General features: G+C 29.2%; 1 protein-coding gene across 1 annotated transcript in view; it reads right to left on the reverse strand.

Annotated features, from left to right (window-relative positions):
- Glurb (metabotropic glutamate receptor B) overlaps positions 1 to 24,486 on the reverse strand; it is a 148,965-nt gene that overhangs the window by 32,849 nt on the left and 91,630 nt on the right. The window contains exon 3 of the mRNA XM_018516234.1: positions 9,266 to 9,408. Coding sequence (XP_018371736.1) covers positions 9,266 to 9,408 — 143 coding nt within the window. The remainder of the gene's footprint in view (positions 1 to 9,265; positions 9,409 to 24,486) is intronic.

Raw genomic sequence — 24,486 nt, forward strand, 5'->3', positions numbered from 1 at the left:
TAAGTCAGATATTATTTGTATTATTAAATACATATTTTATATTATATTATTAAATTTTTACTATATCAGAATGTAAAATTCAATTTCTTATTTGTCTCATTCCCCGCCAGACTTGCAATATAATCTTATTCTACATTACTAGTAAAGCGTGCCCCTGCCCATAGGCAGATAGGCAACCCGACGTACTCGATTTGTAGGTATTGCAAGCTATATGTACATGATTAAATTTGAAAAATTGATAAAGATACGCACATATATTAAAAAAAAAAACAGTTGATTATATTCAACCAAAAAGTTATCATTGATACAGAAGATTTTATTTTATATGACATTTTCTGCATATTTTTACAAAATTTGTATTTAGCGAGGATTAAATAACTTAGCACACGTGTTACCTGTTTTACTGTTATTCGCGTGTTAATTGGAGATTATATGATACGAATTCTATGCCCGGATGTTTGCATTTTTTACTATGGCTGGGCTCATACCAATATAGCTAGTCCTTTTGTAGGATCTAGAAAACGACGTTATCGTTAATTGAAATGAACCGGCTGCGCCCAAACCGCGCGAAATTGCAAGCACAATTCGCTGCGCCGATAAAATAGAGTAAAAGGATACATTTCTCCTGAATTATTCGATAAATTCGTCAATTCTTTAGTGCGATTTAGTTTTAGGGATTTATGCTCGTATCATATATCAGTTGCATTGTTATGATAACTAAAAAATAATTGTTTTATATTGCTATTTTCTTTGTTTAATTATTAACATGAGCACATGACTTTTAATTTGATTATTTATTTCTATCAATCTTCTAATAAATTGCATTGGAATTAAACGTGTCCGAAAATCTAGTATAATATATAATCATGTACAATATATCAAAACTGATTACATGTATGTATCCTTATGTATTATATTGCGTATAAGAAACCGGCTCGCGAGTAAAGCTACGGCAGTGTCGCTGCGCGTAGCTTAGCGCCGAGACACTATCAGTGTCTCCAGATTCTTATTAAACACACATAAATAAAAATATTATAAAAAATTTTGAAAATTGAAAAATTTGATAACGATATTGGAAAGAGAGAATGACCACTTTGAAGGTATTTGTCATAAATCAAATAGAATGTTCAGGGAGGTGAATTGGATCGTGATAAAAATGCTAATTGCCGGCGGCCGACGTTATGAAGTTCGCGTTAATTAAAAAATTTTACGAGCGATTATAAGTATACTTTTAATCGGATAATGTAAATCACACCCACCCAAAGACTTTATAGATTGAATCTAATTATTTTCGTCAGAGATCATTTCTAAATTTCGTCTTTAAACGAAAGACGATGACACATAAATGAGCGTTTTGTGCTTTCTCTCTCTCTCTCTCTCTTTCTCTCTAATTTTTTCATGGGAAAGGATTTCCCATCACAAATTTTGTGTTACTCCTCGTCGATTTATCCCTTATCAATATAAATACGACGATGATCGAAGAGTAACGGAAGGAGGCTTATCGATTATTCAAATCTACGACATCAACGGCATATTTCCAAGTGAGAAATTTCGTAAGGACGATGCAGCTTGCTGGCAAGATGCGATTTCATTATTTAGTTCACTGAGTTGAGCTCGCATCGGCTTACGTCTTGAATCTCGATCGTAATCCCGCGAGTTTCGGTATTCCTAGCAGAGATGGAAATCCACTTACAGAAATTGCTGCTGAGCGTTTTCTTTCTAACTAATTCGATTCGCGAAAATCGTGACTGAAATTTATGACGATAGTGACATACTTGACATGATTAAAGTCTGCTTTAATTGGACAGTAATAATCAGTGAGGAGCAGAATATTATTAATGGTCGATTAATAGATTACCACGTGTTGGTACATAGGCTCCCTCTTAAATAGCAATTATTACGCATTGGAAGTATAATTTTTAAATTACATGGGAATTAAATCATTCAATCAAATAAATTAACTTTTCCTCCTCTAACCTTCGTTTGTATAAACACTAGAGACACCACTTACGAGTGACATCATTATTTTATCAGTTCTATCATACATTAAAGCATTAATTTTTTATAATTTTTTTAGAAAAATAGTTTTCGCGCAAATTTACTGAGAGATTATTTTATAGATAACTCATTAGATACTCTTACGTGTATACTTTAATTAATTTAACAATTTTTAGACACTCATGAATTTCAAATTACGAACAAAAGAGCTTGATACGGAGTAATTTAAGCATAAGTACTGGAAGCTGTAATTTAGCTACCTCTCACAGAATTGCCTTGAGTCTTTGTAGGCGTGTGTTATCGAATCCTGTGAACTGACTCCTGTTCGCTTGTCGATCATGGCGCGACACATACGTGTACACGTAGGATACTGATTGACACGAATAGTGAAGCTCCCTTTGACGTGTATGCACTTTCCGCTCACGTGCTTAGTGTTTATGCGGGGTGTTATGCCTGTGTTTCTATGTCGATCGTACGTCATCGTTGACAAGTTGCGGAGAAATCGTTTAGCTAAGCGGTCGTCCGCAGCCGCTTCGGATCGTACGTAGCTGTGACGAGTATAGCAATACTTGTCGATATAAGTCGCGGTTAACATGAATAATGTATTTCGTTTCGGAATAATATAGCCAATTAGAAATATAATACATCTCTTATGCCTCGCGAGACCGTGCGTGTTATAAATATTACATTTTATGTTAGTGCACAGAAAAAAAACTATTCTTAAATCAACCATATTATATTCGTCTATAAGCAAAAATATTATAATCTTGCTTCAAAGATATCAATCTTGATTTGATTAAATTCGTTTTGATGCAAGTATTACTTTGCACTTAATTCAAGACTTGCTCAATTAAAAATCTTATATCAATACAAATAAATCTTATATCAAAACTAAAATTTTTGAAGCAAGATTACAATATTTTTGCTTATATGTATATGAATATATTACGGTTGGTTTAAAAATAGTCTTTTTTTCTGTGTAACATTAACTTTTTGGGATACGTTACTGCAGAAACCATTATACACATTTGCATTCAATATAAATTACAAAATTTATACTGAATATATCTATGTGAAATAATTTCGAAACAAATTTCACACATGATTGTCCCAAATGTGACAATCTAATATTAAGAAATTAATTTTAGAAAAAACGCCATTAAAATTATATAAGATTGGTATTAAAATTATAAGATTGATTACATTTAGGTAATAAAACGTCATTCCGCAAGATAATGTTCTTAATAATACAGACATGTTCTGTCATTGGAGAAGATCGACTTTAATCCAGATTTTGCCTCAAGTTGTCGCGAAAGTGATGAAGATCGAACGCTTTCCAATCTCGTCTGTTATGAATATGGATAAACTAAACTGCTAGGTTGCATGAAAGAAAAATGTGGTAAGTTTGTGGGACAAGCGATGCTTTTCAGTCAAATAACTCTCTGTTATCACAAAATTGTTCTCAATACGTGGCTAATAAATAAACAAAAGAAACGGTAGAGCATATGCCACACACTAGATCTTATCAGTAAAATATAATTAATGTATTCGTGTATAGAATAAAAGGAAAGACAAAGGTAATACCACAGTAATATTAAATAATATTGAATACAAAGAAAAAAATGAACAATTTACTTTCTATAATAGCACTTATTTAGCATTAAATAAAGATCCACTAAATAAATTAACTAATGACTCTAGGAGTCTTTTAATTAATCTAAAGAATAAAAAATACTTTGATGAAAGTTTATATAAAAGATTGTTGATGACTAATGGAGTTCTTCCTAGTGTCTATGGGCTGCCAAAAATCCATAAAACTAATTTTCCTCTTAGATTAATAGTAAGTTGTATTAATAGTCCCACTTATCCATTTGCTATTTACTTAAAAATTATCATTGACAATAGTTTGAAGAAATCAAAATTTGGGTTTATAAAAAATAGTTTTGACTTAGTTTCTAAACTCAATGGTAGACCTTTAAATCAGGATTTAAAATTGGTTTCTTTTGACGTTGAATCAATGTATACGAACATTCCTATAAAATTAGCTATTGAAGGAATAGTGAAAAGATGGGATCTCATTGTGAATCATACAACAATTCCACTTAATGATTTTATTAAATCTATTAAGTTTATTTTAAACTCAACATATTTTCAGTTTGAGAAAAAGTATTTTAAACAGATATTCGGCATGCCTATGGGTTCTCCTTTATCGCCTATTATTCCTGATTTGGTTATGGAAGATATCGAAAGCAAAGTTCATGCTACTATTGACATAGATATACCTAAATACTACAGATATGTAGACGATATTTTATTAGCATTGCCCAAAGAAAACATTAATCAAACTTTAGAAATTTTCAACTCTCAACATAATCGAATTAAGTTCACATTAGAAGAAAATGATGACGGTAGTGTTAATTTTTTAGATATAACAATAAAAATAATAGATAATAAGATAATGTTTGACTTATATAAAAAACCTACTCATTCAGGGAGATATCTAAATTTTCTTTCTAATCATCCTTTATGTCATAAAAAAGGAATTATTTTTTCCTTAATTGATAAAATTATATATCTTTCACATCCTAATTATCACACATTAAATATTTCTAATATGATCAACACTCTATTATAAATAATGAGTATCCATTAGATTTTCTTTTTAACACAATTAATAATAGAATTAGGTCACTTATTCATAATAATAAATTGAATCAAACGAATCATAAAGATTTGATTGATAATAATATTAAAATTTATTGCACCTTACCTTATGTGAAAAACTTAACAGAAAAATTTCATAATGTTTACAGAAATTATAATTTGAATATAGCATATAAACTAGTTAATAGTTTAAATAAATTCATTAAAACAGGTCATAAAGATAGGTTAAATAAGATGGATAATAATAATGTGGTATATAAAATTAGTTGTTGTGATTGTGATTGCTCTTATGTCGGACAAACAAAAAGAAAATTAAAAATTAGAATTAAAGAACATAAATCCGACATTAGAAAATCTAATAATCATTCTGTTGTTTCTCTGCATCAACTTGAGTATGGTCATCAGATAGATTGGGATAATATTAATATTTTAGATTCAGAACATTCGTTTTATAAAAGATCTATCTCGGAAATGATTCATATCAAAAAACAGGGAAATGGTATTAACAATCAGAATGATACAGACAAATTACCTAACATCTATCTACCTATTATTCAATCTTTTTCTTAATTTTATTCTGTTCTTTTTCTTTTTATTCATATTTTTAATTTTATAATAATAATCTTGTTACTCTTTTATGTATATTCTTTTCCTACTTCTGCCCCAATAGAATGTTTTTCCTTCTCACATTATTTTTTCCCCTTCTCTCTTAATTTTGGATGTCTTCTTGCTGAGTTGTGTATATATATCTCTGATTTCAACTTGAGAGAACATTATACGACAATTTATTTAAGAATAACAAGATAAGGGTATATCTTCCACGATCGAATCTACCGTTACTAGTTTTTAAGATATAGGTGAGACTACAGTTTTTACTTTTTAATTTTATCTGTATAATGTGGCGACAATATCTAATTAGTACATACATTTTAGTTTGGCAATTAAATTTTGACGTTAACGATCTTTGTAATTAATATAATTTTACATTGGAGGATTTTATCAATCGATAATTTCATCTGGCGACTTAATACTCAACAATATTTATTAGATTTTTATTAATTGACAACGTAAAAACTTTATTACTCCACTAAATGTAACTGTCATTTTGTAATTATTTATATTTTTATAATTGTATACATTATATTTATTTTATACTGAAGATGGCCACATTCAGGGCCGAAACGTTTATACTTTTAATCATTGTAACTGATATAATTACTGTATTTCCTTTTATTCTATACACGAATACATTAATTATATTTCACTGATAAGATCTAGTGTGTGGCATATGCTCTACCGTTCTTTTTTTCTCTGTTATCACATAGGAAAAAAAAAAGATTTAATATGCAGCGGCTTTCAAAGTATAATTTGAAATATTAAGTAGTTTATTTTAACAATAATAATGACGACAATACCAGCAGTAATTATAATATTATAACTATTTTTTAACTAAAAGTTTATATAATATAATAAACTAAAAAAATTGATGTTTTTATATACTAACGTAAACTATGCGCCATGTGTATAGAGTATCGAATTCAAACTATATTATATCTACATATACATATAATAACTGCGAGTAGTTCATTTGGATTATTTGGAAACAAGTTTATTAAAAAGTTCGGTCTATTTGAGGAAATTATAGTAGCGAGCACTTAAATTTTTCGTAAAAAAATGTTGCCTCGACTCTTTTAAAAGCAAAAGTATGAAATTGACTGAGTCGAGGAATTCATAAAAGTTTGCAACTTTTTTTTGGAATAAGCAAAAAGCGATCCCGTTTTACGTCACATTCTCGAACAGTTTTCTAGTTTAGCATAACGCCGACGTGATAAGTTTCACAAGACCGAGTAGCTTAATAGACGCGTCAAAGAAAGCAAGAGTAAGTGCGAAAAAAAAATTCGCTATATTTGCAATGTATAGTGAATATAAGAAGTTTTATGACTTGTTGGTAATAATCTCGATAAATGAGAATCAGATATTAATCCAATGTTAGGTTCAGTTAAAGTTTTTAACGAGCATAAATTATAAATATATAGTAAAGCAATAATGCAAGTTACGATTTTATGGAATTATTATATTATTGATTACAATAATATTGCAAGTCAAAGATTAATTCAAACTTCATGTCTGATAAAATATTAATGCATATACCGATATAATTTCCATTTTTGAGAAATGATTTAAAATATTTTATATGAATATTACATTATATAAACATTACATTGTTATTATTATTCAATATAGTGGACTTATTTATTAATGCAATTTTTCAGTGATAAACAAATTTACTAATTTTAAAAAATTATATAAGAAGGAAATCTACATTTATTTCCTATATTCTGCATAGTTTTTTTACATTTAACCTGCAGTACATTTAACCTGTATTTAAAATAGAACTTGCGAGTATACTTTGGAGTATCCGGTATTATTTTGTTTTCTTATGCAAATGCAATTTAAATGCGCTTTAGAGAGTAGTTCTTCTCAGTTTCTGGTAGCTGGTATGATGATATAGATCACGATGTCGCAGAACTGTTTCGCAAACTTACGCCCAACCGTAGAAATGGATAGAAATCCTACCGAAAGAATTATGGACTAAAATTAAATCCGTCGCTGTTTCCCTAGACTTATATTCCGCCTGATCCTTTCACGTCTTCCCTGAAATCTCTGCAAAATCTCTTTCAAACTCCACCACTGTGGATCTTTAGAGGCATGAATCGCGCGGTGACGAGTTTTCGCAAAGTATCGCTCTTTGTCACAAACACCTGAGTCATCCAAAAGTAAGAATTGTATACAAGTCGTGTCTCATGGGGACGGATTACGTTCCGACAATATAATACATCCCTAGTTTTGTCTGTAATGTATCAAGAACTTTGGTTAACAAACTACTAAAGAAAAATTTATCGTTTTATTCGGTTTACGGTTGCAGCGTATGTACATATACACGGAAAGAATTATTTTACTAAAGTATTTCAAAAATTTAGCTAGCTACGCACGGGCCAAAAATATTATATATAAATCTATAGCTAGCTAAATTTTGAAATACTTCAGTAAAATAATTCATTCAAAATATTTTAGTTAAAAAATATTTTACGTAAATCTGTAGCTAGCTCAATTCATCAATATGAATTACTTAGATATTTTACCATTGATCGCGTCATGTATCCTACTCGATGTGAGTTAAAGGTCATTATCACCTCTTGTCATACCAAATTGTCATACCAAATTGCTGTTTAGATCCTTTCTTAATATGATTTTCATAAGTTTGCATGTAAATGCACGTATTATCGCGTTCGATCTCTACTATACAAGTAACTATCACGGCGAGAAACTCAACATCGTAAAATGAGATCCTGACAATGTGGACGATATAAGCAGGTTAATCTTCTAACTCATACACCAGAATCGACTATTGGTACTTTGAGTTAAGGAGCTTTAGATGAACTATTATTATAGAGTTACCTCGAAACCTTAGAATTCGAGTAGTCGATGATCAACAAGTTCAAGTTTGTCCTCGAGTTGGACTATAAATGAACATATGCCTATAGTTAGCGTTACTAGACGAGTCTACATCAATATCGGGGAAAAGATTCAAAGGATTTAAAAGATTTCTAATTGCATTATAGTCAATATATATATATATATATATAATATAACCATGAAAGATATAATTTTTCTTGTCTTTTTAGTTTTGATCATATTGCTTAAAGAAATGATCATTAAATTTTACTTTGTTGTCAGGTTGTAAGAAGTTACAAACGTAAGAAATTACGAACTATGGCACTATTGAAATTTTATTCTGATTTACCTTTAGTTGATACCAAATATTAAAGTAACAGAAAGTTGGTAAAAGTTTAATAGCAATATGGCACTTTCGCGGCTAGATGAATAATAACACCCTTTAAACCTCAACCTAATAGAGCGCTGAGAGATAAAACGGGCCAAGAGACTCGAATGGCTTATAAGGAAAGTAACGTTGGATGAGGTGATTTCACGGTACGAAGATTTTAAACCGTTCTGTAAACTTTCGTCAAGAATGAAGTTTTTACAGTTTACTGCCACCTAACCTGGCATTTTCATTCTCCAGCCTCTAGAAGTACGACGGTATTGCCTGGTTCTAAATCTTTGTAGAGTATTATAAAAATTGTAAAAAGTCGTTATCATATATATATTTCTCTCTCTTTATCCGCTTACCGTTTTATTATATTAGTTTTCTAAAATTGGATCGTATTTTATAAATTTAGCTTTTATAAATTTAAATTATTTTATCAATGCATCATGATTATTTTTGCATTCATTCATACAAATAATCTATTATGTGAATATAGATTTTTATGCAAATGATAAAGATTTCTGTTGTCACTATTTTTTCATTTCATTAAAATGAAAAAATAGTGACATGAAAAAAACATGTACATGATAAATATTAAACATTATAGTAAAAATTTTTAAGAAATAATTGTGCAAAAAAGAATAAATAATTTAAAATAAAAGAATAAATGAAAGAGAATTAATAATAATAAAATAAAAATTTTCGCGAAATATTTTATATAGTTCACTCAGTCGTTAAGACATTGTATTGGGAAAACTGGATTTATTTACTTACTTGAGGTATTTTGAACAATCGTAGGAGATTGGCAACTTGAATCGAAGTTACTGAACTCGCTGCACCAACGACGCCACTGATTACCTTTCGCACGGCAGTCTTGTTGCAGTGATATTCAGCGCCGTCTATGTTGCTTATCGAACCTGGAATATATAATAACATGACACAATTCTGTTTGTAATTTATTTAAAAGTAATATTTCAAATTAACAAATTAATTAGCTTAATGATGCTTTTATGTATATCAACGAGCTCTATGTCGATGAAATTTTGTTGTTGATAAACACGGGTGTGAGTTGCGTTATTATAATAATGATATTGTTTTGTTCGGACCATCATATTTTCATCATTGCATTGAATATACTGGTCAATTAATCAGCATACGGTAATAATTTGTTTTGTATTGCACGAATTGAGAGAGGTTTAATCAATAAAATATATGCCAACGATATGAATATCCGGTCGATATTTGCAGATGCAATTCGCATAAATTAACAAAAATTAATGGCTTAAACAATTTGAATATTTCGTTCATTTATCCATTTATATCAATATCGAACCTATGGTTCTTTATTATAGTTGAACGTTGTTTTACATAAATAATCTGTACATATCAACACATTATCAAATTTTTATTCTATACATACATTTGATTGTGCTGCGCCATCATATGCCTAACATAAAATTATGTAAAATTAAAATTTTATTTATGGGTCATTCAATCGTGTTTTGTTAGCTAATATCGTATAGTTATATATTATGGAACGAAGCCGAATTTAATGAAATTCTTGTAACATGGTTTACAGCGAATCCGTTGTTTTCGCTCTTGTTTTTCTTATTGTTTAGATTTTACTCCACGCAATTTCGCAGCATAACACCTGTTGAATCTACCGTTCTTATGTTGTTTGTCATTGATCTACGGTTACAAAAGTAAATCAAGTTAAATCTTGTTGCGTTATAACAATTTTCACAATAATACTTAGATAATTAAGCTTTTAAACAAAAAATCGATAATTATATTCTTAAAATTTTTAATTTGTGTCAATTTATCGTAGTATTATATATATTATCTTATTTTTATTATAATCAATATATGCAATATATTTATCGGAAGAAATATAAATGTACCAATTTATGTCTAATTGAAATATATTATGTAATTACATAAGTATAACATTTATACAATACAGATTGTCACTTGTAGCTAAATATGTTGAAGACCGTGTCAAAGAATTTCAAACACGAAATCGTGGTCTGCATAAAAAATTAACTTGTCACTTCTACAATTTTACACTTGAACGTCCTTCTTCAGCATCTCGTTTGCACACGTGGCTTGGAAATGTTTACCGATGAAACTCACTCTTATTTCTATACATAGCTAGTGTAAATGTTTGCTAGAGGCTTAAGTGTCACGAATGTTGAAAGGGTGAGAGACGAGCAATTCTTTCTTGGGAGTTTTGCAGTCCCTTTTTCTTTTGAGGTTTTATTTTTCTTCTTCTAATATTTTTTTCCTTGCTAAATGGTGATGACAGAAGAAATGGCGATAGAAAAGCTTTCCGCGAGTAAAGCATCAACCAAAGTCAATTGAAACAGAATTTTTTTATTAGAAAACGTATACATTCGACTCATGAACATTAAAAGATGGATAAGAATAAGATATTATAAGAATATTAAAATAGTATACACACACAGATATACAAATAATATTTGGTCGTGAGTGATGCTGCTCGCACTTTTTTTTCGATCTCCGTATGTTCTGCTTTGCGCTGGAAGACGAGACCTTATTTTCACGGATCTGCGCACATGATAATGCACACTTCCTTCTTCAAGATTATAATCTCCAGAAGCGAGATATAAGTTGCGACGCGAACTGACGCGACAGACAATATGAAAAAGAGAAAGAGGGCGAGAAAACGACTATGAAGAAATTTTTCTTATAACTTATTCACGTGAATGAACGGATAAACTTGAAATGCTGTAAGATAAAAGTTCCAATAATAGAAACTGCAGTGTTAGTGCGATGATTTATTTAATATATGCTACTATTTTAATAATTTAGTTGGGTATAGACAAAACGTTACGACGCCATTTAAAATCTTATGATAAAATAAAATATTCATGAAAATTAATTAACAAAATAAAACTTAATCTTTTGATAAAACGATTATTAACTGATCTTTTGCCTAATAATATTTATTTGGAATAATAATATTATATTATTAAACTAATAATTATATATATATATATATATATATAATATAACATACTTATGTTAATAAGCGTTTTATACATATACCTAAATGACGCATCTTATGAACCTGCGAGAGATTTATTATTGAAAAATATTTATTAATTAAATATGACGTTAACTTATATCTTACAAAAATTAAAGAATGTGATGCATTTTCTGGTAGGTTTATAAGATGCATCATGAATATGATACATTTTTTGGTAGGTTTAATGAGATGCAAGTCAGCATCATATTACATGGATACTTTTCAGTAATAAACCTCTTGAAGGTTTATAATAGATGCAGTAATATTATTTATATAAGATGCTTGTTTACATTAGTATATTAAATTAATTTAATAATCAGGAGACACGGTAGTGGCTCCGGCCATGTTCAAAAATAAGAGACACTACATAAAATATTATTCCAAATAAATTATTGGACATGAAATCCAACGATAACTGTTCTGCCATGTTATATATCTCACATTATATACTTTATTGATTTAGACTTACTTTTTTTTTGAAGATTAATTAAAGATTAAAGTTTCTATATCTATATTCTAACATATGATTATAATAAAACGGATTATAATATTATAGTTAAAGCGCGGAGATAATTCAAAAAAGTTAATTATAAAAAGATCGAATAGATAAAAAGTTAACATAAATGCTTTTATCCTATATTCACGTAACGAGTACCTATATAATTTTTTTGATATATTTTTATAATATTGTATTCATTGAATATTTTATTTAATATCTAATAGATTTTAATAGGAAATAGAATGTGTATTATTTTACCTAATAGTTATACGTATAAATAAAATTATGATTTAATTAAAATTATATATAAATGTTAACCTAACCTATCACAAACGACATGCAATAACGTATATTTCCAATATTTTGCTTACAATTAGTATAATATTAACTTTGTTTTCTCTCTCTCTCTCTCTCTCTCTCTATCTCGGTCAATACGTTATTGCATTTCGTTTGCTTTATACACTCTTTAATATTTTACGCTTGAAGTATTTTATCAATTGAGAAAGTAAACGGTAGAGTTGCTAACCGTCTTGTTCGCAGAAGTATTCTCGGAAAAACTTACAAATTGATGGATCACTTGATCTATCGTTGTACTCATCGTAATTGGCAAACTCATTACGAGGAAACTTTAAAAAGCATCATTTCTAATATGACTGTTGAAACGCTCATGTATATATTTTCCGGTATATTTTCAAGAATAAATAAACGCTTGCGTAAGAATGACCTGAACGTGAACCTGCATGGAAGAAATAAAACGAAATATTGAAATGCATGGATGTAAAAAATATGTACAAATATTTTTACATATGAACGTGTTCGTCATCTCGATATACATTTCGATATTCGATCACGATATATCCACGCTCAGCGTTATTCACAACTCACGTTATTTGCAAATGTACTCCAACAATTCTGGCCGATGCGGATTATTCCGGGTCGATCGTCAACATTGTGAATATTCGCTCTCGTTTCTACACTAGGTGAATCGTCCTAATTTTCGGCTCATTGGCTCATTACTGAAATTGCGACAGCCGTTTGGCATCGGAAACCGCGCGCTACGGTCGAAGAATATTGAGTTACCCTATAACTTTCTATCCTATTTCTGCAAAATTATCTGGATTATAAAATCGTAATAATTTTTCCAAATTATTCTATTATATGACTTAATTCTATAGTATTATATACATATACACAACTTAGACATTAACTTTAGAAGAAATTATTTGTATATTAATCTTAGTTAATCACTTATGTACTTAGAGATGACAACTTATTATTTTAGGGATTATTTTAGAGTAACATATTTTATGGATTTTGACTTAATTCAATCTAATCTGATATCCGAGAACACATCCAGGTTTAACTCGCCGTTATTTGAGTTTAAACAATAATGGTCTCTTATAGTGGCTGTCTCTTATAGTGGCAGTAAAATAGCAACGACAAGTAAAAAGCATCTTTTCTTGCGTTCAAATACATAAACCGTATTTGTAAATCGTTTGAATTGAAGTACTTTCTCGTGTCGCGCGAATACGTATATTGGGAAAAAATGAGAATGCATAAGAGCTCGCTGATGCTGCTTTGAAATTACCTCGTACTTTACGTTTTGCAAAGGAGCGAAATGGAATACATCAAATTTGCATGAGAATATATGTTACGAAATTCAATCCTTTTTAGTCACAAAAAGCTTCTTTAGCTATCATCCATAAACGAACATGCCATTTGTTTAGAAAGATTTATGACAGATTTTTTATACTTATCAAAAATGAAATATTTAATGGTAAAGAAAGTAAGTTCAATTCATTTTTTTTAAATTCAGTATTATTTAATAAACTAAAATTATTTTATCCTAATAATTAAAAAAATTTTTAAAACGCATAAATAAAAAGTTGATGGACATAAACAAAAGTAAAAATAATGTTAATAATAAAAAAATAAATTGATAATAGCAAGAAATACATATTGATCAACTATTTGGTGTAGAAGAGAGTGCACAGCATACGTGTTAATACATTAATAAATAACGGGAAAATGATTTTTTAAAATACATGCTTAAAATAAAACTTTTGCATCAATAGACATTTTATTACAAATTAAATTAAACAGCATCTGTATTTAGCACACAACTAAATATATTTTATTTTCTCTATAAATTGTTTATTACAATAAACATCGAAGAAATTCGGAAGAATTTGTAAAAAATGTTATTATTATGTTATATATTAAATCTTTTTTCCTTGAAAGTCTTAATATGAAAATGATAAATATCTTCGAAACTGTTTACTTTGATACTCTCTAAATTTCTTGGAGTGAAATCTCACTTTTTTGGAGTGACAAATCACTCTAAATATTCATGAAAATACCGCCAACCGAAGTGGAGCAAAATTTCATTTTTCAAAAGAGTGAAATTGTTCACTCTTCATTTGGATTTATTCTTCAATTCTAAAAAGAGTGACTTTTCTCGGAGAGAGGATGTTTTGTAACTTAATCATAAAGTCGCAGAGCATTTTTTTACTAATGCCCAATTTCTTCACCAGTTTCACCTCTAGATAACTTTATCCAAGAGATATCTCCCCGAATAATGTAATGGAGATATCTCCTGAATAAGGTTATCCACAACTTATCTGGAAGTGAAGAAATTGGGCATAAGTCTTAAAATCTCTAAGTACTTTGTCTGTACAGAAGTACAAACATATTAAAGATTGAAGACATGAATTTCGATTTATTACATTTTGTTAACGTTTTCAATAGAAATTAATTTCTTTCATTATCGTAAAATACCTATACGAAATACCTTAACCTCTGTTCGTATCCTTTTGATTTCTATTTTATGTAGGTACAAATGTATAAACAAGCTTTCCTCTGATAGATTCATTCCTGAGTCAAACACTTGACGTTTATACACTCAAAATAACTAAACATAGTTAATAATTGGCAATTGTAAACGGCACTTGTACGAGAACAAGAACTGAGAAGGCGTTAGGCGTGATTTGGCGAGATTTCTGCACTTTAAGTTGGAGTCAAGTTTAGAGCATTAACAATTTCACTTTAAAAATAAGAGTGAAACTTTTCACTTTTTGTCTTAGTGTGAAAGAATTCACTCTATTAAAGTGAATACTTCCTCCACGTAGAGTGAACTGGTCAGTGACTCCAGGATCAGAGTGAAAATTTCACTCCAAAAAATTTAGAGAGTAGATAGTTATTTTTATACCTTTGGTTTCAATATCATTTAAAATACACATTCGTTTTACAGTGCACAATTTTTTGCCCGTAAATCTTTACCATCATTACGCCTTCTTTTTCTTTTATCTCCTTTTCCGTCCGGACTTTAAGACTTTTTCTCATTCCATTCTGTTGGATGTTCAGGTTTATGGCGACCGTGTGGTTTATAGCAGGTAGTTGAAAGGTAATGCTACAACACAGTGATACGCGACATAACACAATTCCATAGAGTTCGTTAATGAGTCTTTCATCTAGATGTAACGAAATGTCAGCAATTAATTATAACGTTTAACTTGGTAAGCTTTGTGCGTTCTTTCTGTTCGAGAATTGCGAAGCGAGAAATGAATGGAGGTACGCGGTAGCAATGAGCGTGTTCGCTGCAGATTGAATGTGTTGACGTTGGCTCTAAGCGTCAAAGTGAGAAAGCAATGAGAGAAATAAAACACGGGAACGCGTAGAGGGTATGTACGTGGAAAATTCGAGAGAATGAGTAATCGCGTTAATTTAAATCATGGGTCAAGACGTTATTATGCATCTCACGTAGAGCGGCTTCTTGACTTTCATGTTTTGTTCCTGTGAAATGTGAAAACGATTAGTAAATACAAGCGCAGTGTAGTTTCTTTGAAACCCGAATAGAAATTGAGGATACTGATGTAATTATACTCTCTAATTATTAATGTAAATTTTATAATATTATATAAACAACAATTTTCAACAATAACAAATTATATGTTCAATTGGAAAGGAATTATTATCATATCAGTTACATTAGCTTGAATTATCTATAATTAGAGACATTTTTAAGCTTTAATTAACCAAATAGATAGACTTTGCTTTTACGTTAAATATTAACTGCAATTAAGTTGCTTTCACATTTTAAAATCTAGTTAAAATTAAAAAATGTCTCTAATCATGAGCTTCAAATTAATATTATTGCTGTTATATTTGTGAAAATTTTATGTTTTTATTCGTCAGAATTTATCTCGCACCGAAATAGAACTTTAATACGTATCTGTATATATCTGTTGGACAAACAATGCATAATAAATGGAACTTAGTAATCCAACCTTATGTTACGTGAATTGCATCTAATAGCGTAACACGGTATAGGAATGGTGTAGTTCATTAAAATTAGTTCATTAAAATAAATATAGTGTAAACGTTGAATGTAATAAAGTATTGTGAGTGTTTGTGAGTTTTTATTATTCTATGAATTTTTCAATAATATTTTCATTAAGACAGATACAGTACAATATAATACCTTTTAACTTTTTATTTGATATATGATATTTATTTTTTAATTAAATCTCTTTTCTGTTTTGATGAAGAAATTAGCATGGTTTTATTTACTATATTTAAATCTTGTATAAATAACACATTCGTATGTAAATTCCTGACACTGTGATGTAGCGTAACCTAAATATATATTTTGTATATATAACTATATAGTATATATTTGCTCAGTTTGGTAAGACGGAAACCATAACACGGAATTGCTCTGTCACCGTGACAATCAACATCAGCAACAATTGCGAGCATCACTAAAATGACAGCAATTTGCAATTTATAATGACGATAATTATCGTAAAATCAACATACAAATTGAACTCTGTAATAGCCAAATTAAATCATTTCAGCAGAATATTTTCAGTAATTTAGCAACTATTGAACAAAAGTATAGTCTTATAGTTTTTAAATTGCTGAGTTTAATTTGCTGAATTACTGAAATTTAATTATTGTGGATATCGCAATATCTTCGAGATAAAATGCATTGAATCAAATAACAAGCATGCCACTAATTAGCACCCATAGCCATGCAAGTTCAATATCTATGCGCCGTACATGCTATGCATATTCCGCATTTCCTTTTGCCAGAGATTCAAAAGCAAATATCCCGCGACGCGAGAAATCCGATCTTGCTTGATCATCATGCTTTATGCTGAACAAGTAGTTCATTTATTGAGTAACAATGAACTTGTATTGACTAAACCATAAATTATATTATTAGCGCGAGAAATCTTAAAGCATGATTTCTGACGTTCTCTTATTTGCCGAATTCGAAATTATTATAACAATTAATACTTTTTAAAAATGTAATAAATCAATTAATCTAAATAAAAGTTAAAATGCGTGAAAATTTATGAAAATTTCTTTCGTAAATTAAATATAACTGAAACTTATTATGTAAAAATTAATAACTTATTATGTAAAACGAGGAAGGACGGGGAGAGAGAGAAAGACAGAGAGAGAGAGAGAGAGAGAGAGAGAGAAAGAGAGAGAGATTCGTATTACAGATAAACTTTATTACACAATGAAGAAATAATTATAAAGTACATTATAGAAGCTTTTTTAAACATACTTTTTATTTTATGCCTTTTTAAACAAAGTTTAAAAAAACCGTTTTTTGACTTTGTAAACAATCAAGTCATCTTACTCGGGGTGCACTCAAGAAATCAGTTTACTGACACATGCTTCGATTCCCAGGACACTTTCCGCTCTGGAAGACAAGATCAGGATTGCCTCCCATTGCGGCCACATGGAGCAAGCCCATTTGATTCAAGTACTTTAATAGAGAGAAAATGGCGCGTCGTGAACAGAAATACCGTTTGTGAATAGTCACGCTACTTGGGAATAATCAGAAAACTTAAATGGCTATGCGAACATTTTTTAAATAATTATTTCAAAGAATTTCTGTATACTTCTGGGATGATTATTTTAATTTTATTTTTTTCGTATCTCAATTTATTTTATAGATATATTACAGTTCTATTACCTCGCACTGCAATAAAAATGTATACCAAAATTATTGTATAATGTTTTTGATATCAAAATGTAGGCGTGAGATAATGAAAGAATTGTGTTTTATAGCATTACATAATCTTTTACTCCTAGTTGCAATTTTTTGGTATAATTATTTAACAAAAAATAGATTTAATAATTATAAAATGTCTGTTGAATTTAAAAATTATGTTTTTTTGTACTTTTTGCTTTCAACGCATACTTTATTTGATGCTTTTTTTATCTTTCTTTTTGGAGAGGAAAACATAATTTAGGTAATATATAATGAGTATAAATAGCATGAAATTTATTATTTAATATATATACAATGCAGACAATTTTTCTAGTTTTTCGTATTTCAAAAGAGATGAAAGAAAGCGAGAGAATTTCATTTTTTTTATTTTTACGCCGTCTTGCGTCAATTGAAAAATGAGCTAAGAAGGAAGAAGTGAATCAGCGAACCGATGAAACGAGGGAACTCGTCCAATTTTGACGTAACGAAGCGAAAGAGGAAGTCCGTGGCTCGTAGCACAATCGCCTTCGCAACAAGTAATTCGAGAAACGATCGATGAAACCTACACTCTGGTAAAATATTCTCGATGCTCGTTTCGTGTTGGAGTTTTGCCCATTCGATCTCGATCTTGATAAGACTAAGTTTTTGCGAAACTTATTGCCCCTTTCGCAGTGCAAGTTGTTTCTCTTTTTGGAGAATATAGAGAATCGTCGATGGAAAATTTTCTCAACATAGATTAAAAATGTTCTTCGATTTATGATGTAAGAACTTCTAATTAGTATCCTGCTACGGATATAAAAAAATACATCCTAAAAAGTATGTAATGATAGAACGTAAATTTAAAGAAAAAAGCATTCGTATATAAAGCATGCATGTAATGTGTAATTTCATTTACTATTACTATAATTTTTGTAACGTGTATAAAGTAGAATCAAAATGATAGCAATAAAATATATTTTTGTCATTGCAAATAATATATGTTTTCACATATCTATGATAAACATTAACGTTTATATTACAATTAATGTTTATATTGTATTATAGAGGAAAGTCGCCGATATACTGACATAGGTCCTCTATAATACTAAAGTGACATCCCCTTATTTCTCAGAAACTAACTATTGCACTTTATTAATACTAATAAAATCATGATCTGTTTAGCTAATTAAAGAAGTACAAACTCATAATTCATATATTTGTGGCTTATTTCTATACCAAATCAGCTAAAAATCAATTCTATGAATCCGAGAAGAAAATTCTTACGGTGTTCTTTTGCAAATTGCGTAATTAAAATAATAGTGACTGTATTATTGATAATATTATGTCATTTTAAATGTTTATAGTTTCATAAGTTTCATAAGTCATTAGTTTTCTTTACAGAATAGGATATATCTTTATTTATAGAATAGGAATGTTGGCATTATTGCCTACTATGTCAGTTTTGGAGCCCATTTTGTCAGACGCTCATTTTTGTATAACTTACGAAAAACTTAATTATTGCAAAATTGCAAACAGTATTATAAAAATTGCTTATACTATCTGATAGAAGACACTTTTTACTTTGTATTTATATTTTTGAAGTTGTATTTTTACCTTTTATTTAAGAAGTATTGTCTAAAAACAAAGTGATATGTCGGTATCGGTGACCTCCCTCTACATATATATGAAATATAAATGTTTATAAAATTAACTTTTCTTATACTCAAATAATAGAAATAGTTCTTGGTAGCTTTTAAGAGTATGTCACTTTTATTTTCTTTGTATTTGATGAAACAAATTCTAATATTTTATTAGAATTAATGGGATAATATTTCACGTTTATAATTAGTTTATAATTAGGCACGAAATAGATACTGTTATTTCTTCTTATTCTAGATGAGGCATGCATTGTTATAATGTCAACTATTATTGATAATTAAAGCAAACAAGTTCCTTAACTAGTAACTGTATATCGTTAGGTACACGATAATCTCTAATTAGTGCCACGTTAATTAGTACAACGTAATAACCAAATTGATAATATATCTTGTTGACAAATGGATATTATTTGTGAGTATCGACAGAGTTGTTGGTGTTTTGTTTTTTATCAGTAGTCGATTGAGTGTGTGTGTGATTGATATAAAATATTTTTAAAAATCTTTACCAAATTTATTTTATAATTAAATTTACAATTAATTGATTATAAACTATACAAATGATTCCATTTTATAATACAATTTCTAAAATTATATTTTCACATGTCATTTTTCGTTTTTCTTTAAAAAATACATTTTTATGTTAACGTAATATATATATTTTGTGTTTTTGCTCTTTTGTCTAATTGATAAAAAATCCCAAGATTTTAATGATGTCTTTAACATTTTCATGAGTCTAAAATCGTCATTAAAATATTATTACGGTGTCATTTGACATCATCTTGCTATTTGAAATATTATAGTTTATTATAGGGAATAGGAAGTTATTTTTTAAAAGTAACAAGTTACAGTTACTCGTTACCGAATAGAAAAAGTAACAAGTTACCGTTACTAGTTACCGATTTTTAAAAGTAACTCGTTACAGTTACATTTACTTGAGAAAGTAACTTTTCGTTACTTTTCCGTTACTTTTTAAAAATCGATGATCACCACTCTGCACAGGGGGCGGGTGCCTAGGAGCTTTCTAATCTCAAGCGCTATGAATGGCTTGTGTTCAATCGAACCATGTCCAATCGTGTGCAAAGTAACGATAAAAGTAACTGTAAAATTCGTTACTGTTACCAAGAAAATATAACTATGTTACCATTACAGTTACAAAAAAAGTAACGCAGTTACTAGTAAAGTTACGAAAAAAGTAACATGTAACTGTAACTTCGTTACAAGTAACGAATTACTTCCATTCCTTGGTTTATTATAAGTTTGTAATAATTTTATAAAATGACATTTATTCTATACTCAAAACCATGATTATTTTATTATTATTGCACGGAATTATCAAAAAATATAAACATTTAATCGAAAATATTTTGCATGACGGAAGAAAATATCAGACTCATCTAGATTATTACGCTCTTGTGTATATATTATCTCAAATTTATAATTACCAACACAATTACCTGCACATTTGTTACCCGGTCGATTTCATCCTAATAATTTCTCCCAGCTGTGTTAATAGCAAGTGCAATAACGCGATCGGTAAATAGAATTTTTTATTCCTCAAAAACGAAATAATTTTATTGTTTCTGCAGAATAATTGTTTGTTTGAATAATTTTAAAGGCTTCTAATTGAGATTTCGCTATTCTTCTGCAATTCGTAGTATGGCATAAAAATTAATTATGAAATTTGTAAGGATAAAAACAAAATTCACTTTGCATTAATTATCTCTTAGCTCACTTTGTCCTAAGATTTCTATCGCTTCTTAGTTCTTTTGTTTTGCACTGCGCTCACTTATTAGATTCCAATTCATAAGAGAAAATTGACGACGGCCGATTAATTTCTCTCCTCATCGATATTCAATAACTTTTCTAAAATTCAAAGACATCTTTAATACTTTCGCGCGTGATAATCGTTATGTTTGCAACAACGTTGTATAGTTGCTTTTAATCTTTTTGCGCTTATATCTTTCTTTGACATTCGAGAAAATTATATAATCTGCACGAATACTTCCGTGTTATGTTTTGTCTCCGAAGTTACTTTGATCGATACAGAGGATACTTTGGTCAAGGTTCATAACTTTGTTTTAAACTTCAATGAGAAAGAGACTCGTGATTGATCCAAAGTAGAACGAGTTGCATTCAAATTGCCTTCTCTCAGCAAGCTCGTAAAAAGGAAAACGAATACAAAGTGGTAGAATTCTAATTTGGAATTTATTGTCGAGCTGTCGACTGTTTTTCTCCCAGTTCGCAAATAGCATTTTCATACATACAAAGTCGAGTTTTTAATTAATCAAGTTTACTTTCAGCGTTTAGATAATTGATTTGCTTTGAAGGAACTCAATGTAAAGATCTAAATCTAATTGAATTAACTAGAATTCACAGATACGATGTGAGATAAGATATAGTGTTATACTGACTAATTTGTCTCTCATGCAAAGCCTTTTCGTGTAAATGTAAGGAAATAGATACATGTAATAAAACAACTATAATGACGAAATAATTCTTGTATTACATTCTCGGAAAAAATAGAGAAAAGGAGTATTAAGGAAAAATAGTATTCGGCGCGCACATTGTGGCAACTCAAACGTGTTCCGAGCACGCAAACCACAGCCCGACAACCGCTTTATGTGGTATGCGGTGACTGATTCGTTTATTCTAAAGATATTTCTTAAAATAAATGTGAATAATCACGTAAATATGACAAGTTTAATAATAAATATTTAATAATTGTTTGCAATTATAGTATACGTATATCATAAAATATTTATCTATAATAAAATTATCTACATGATTACCAACTATTTCTATATTAACATTATTAGTTTAACAATAAGATATTATTCAGAAAACATACATTTTATTTAAGTTGATATAAATATTTTGAATATAAATTGGTATAGATGCATATATATGATTTAATGAAATATCTACTATAGAATACAAAATTGAGTTAACAATGATAGAAATTTAAATTCGTGATTTGCTATAAAATCGCTGAAATTACTTTTTTAAATAGTACTTATATAAATTACCTAAGAGATTAAAGGGAAAATAACAAATATTTTCAGAAAACGATGATGAAAACGTAAGGATTTATAAAAAAAGTTACCGTAAGCTATGATAAGCTGTTAATATCTTTTTGTAAATACATAATGAAGTACATAACGGAGCGAATACTGTGTCTTGGTTAATAAGAATAGGCAAGAAGCGGTTGTATCTTTTATGAGAGCCGAGCTCGTTAACTCATAAGGCGTATGGCTGAGTAGATGCTACACTGCTTGGTAAATAGCGAACCTTGTTAATGTAAATGCTGTGACATTCTCCTATCTTTGTTAGAACTTTCTTTGGAATAATGACAAAGGAAGCAAATTCAGAGAGTTGTGCAATTTCGGCCCGAATCGAATATACAACGTTGTAAATTAACATAGTCGTTTATCAAACATGCATATCGTCTCATCATACGCACAAGTTTAGTAAATGCCACAGCATACATGACTATCAATGCATTACTTGAAATAAATAATCGTGATAGTAAAATATAAAAAATATTGAAAGATATATTTATTAGAATTAAATAACGGAATGTTTTCACAGAAATTAGTTTTATTAGAATTCTATTATATTAGTTTTGATAGAACTTTAATTTATCTAACTATTAAGCAAATAAATTTTAATGTAATTTCCTTAGCTTTGTTATGTAAATGGGTTAACCAAGTTTATCTTTTCTTTTCTACAAAACAACATACACGAGAATTGTAATTCAATTTACGAAGGAATTTAAAGGCTTTGGAAATGTATTGCGTCTTGTGAAAAACTGCGATCATTATTTTTAGGCAGTTATCGATACTAATAATCGGTTAGTATTAATAGTAACAGTTAATAGTAATAAAAAAAGGATGCAAAAAGAATATATAATATAATTACAGTAATAATAATAATAAATATTATAATAATACTAATACAATAATAATATAATGTAAATATAATAATAATAGTAATTACAACTATATTTTAATTCTGGAAAGAAAATTATTGAGATTGATATTTTTTATATAAAAATATAAAAATAAAGATATATTTATATTTTTAATTATTTGTATGGATTATTTTTTCATACAATATAACGTAAATTTTATTAGTGAGACGGGCATGTCTTACAATGTAAAGTTCATCGAGCACTCTGGTTGTGTAGCAAATTACTAGTATTATGTAAATTTGTTGTTTATATCTCACTGTATAGTCTCACTGTATAGTCAATATGTTCTACAATAAATATTAGTACTCAAATTAACTCACATGTCGTAAATAATATTAATCTAAAGCGCTTTAATATTCCTTTAATAACGTCAATCATATCGTATAATACCAAATTTTAATTAATATGAGTAAGCTTCTAATGTCGCGTGAGATATGCAGCTTTGCGTTGAATAATACGTAAACGTATTTACGGTTTTTCATATTTGTAGAGCAAATGAAGAATATTCATAAGCGTTACTCTTGTTTTTAGAGAAGTAATGGTGACTGCGATGTAATTGAATAGTGACGTCCGCGCGATTAAGATTCTTCAGCAGATATTCGCTAAGGGTTGAAACGAATCGTTTTCGACACCGCAAACTGGCATGATACGATCGTGGTGTGAGTGGGCGTAAATACGCGTTAATGTACGAGCATGAGGCGCATCCACCCAGTGATAGGAGTTATTCCTATGGGAATACTACAAGCCACAAGTAGTAGTAGCTGTTATAGATCGGACATGTGCTTCGAATTACTAACCACGATAAAATGTGTCTCGAGGAAAGCTCGCTT

Source organism: Trachymyrmex cornetzi, unplaced genomic scaffold (assembly GCF_001594075.2).
Source record: "Trachymyrmex cornetzi isolate Tcor2-1 unplaced genomic scaffold, Tcor1.1 scaffold61, whole genome shotgun sequence".
NCBI lineage: Eukaryota > Metazoa > Arthropoda > Insecta > Hymenoptera > Formicidae > Trachymyrmex > Trachymyrmex cornetzi.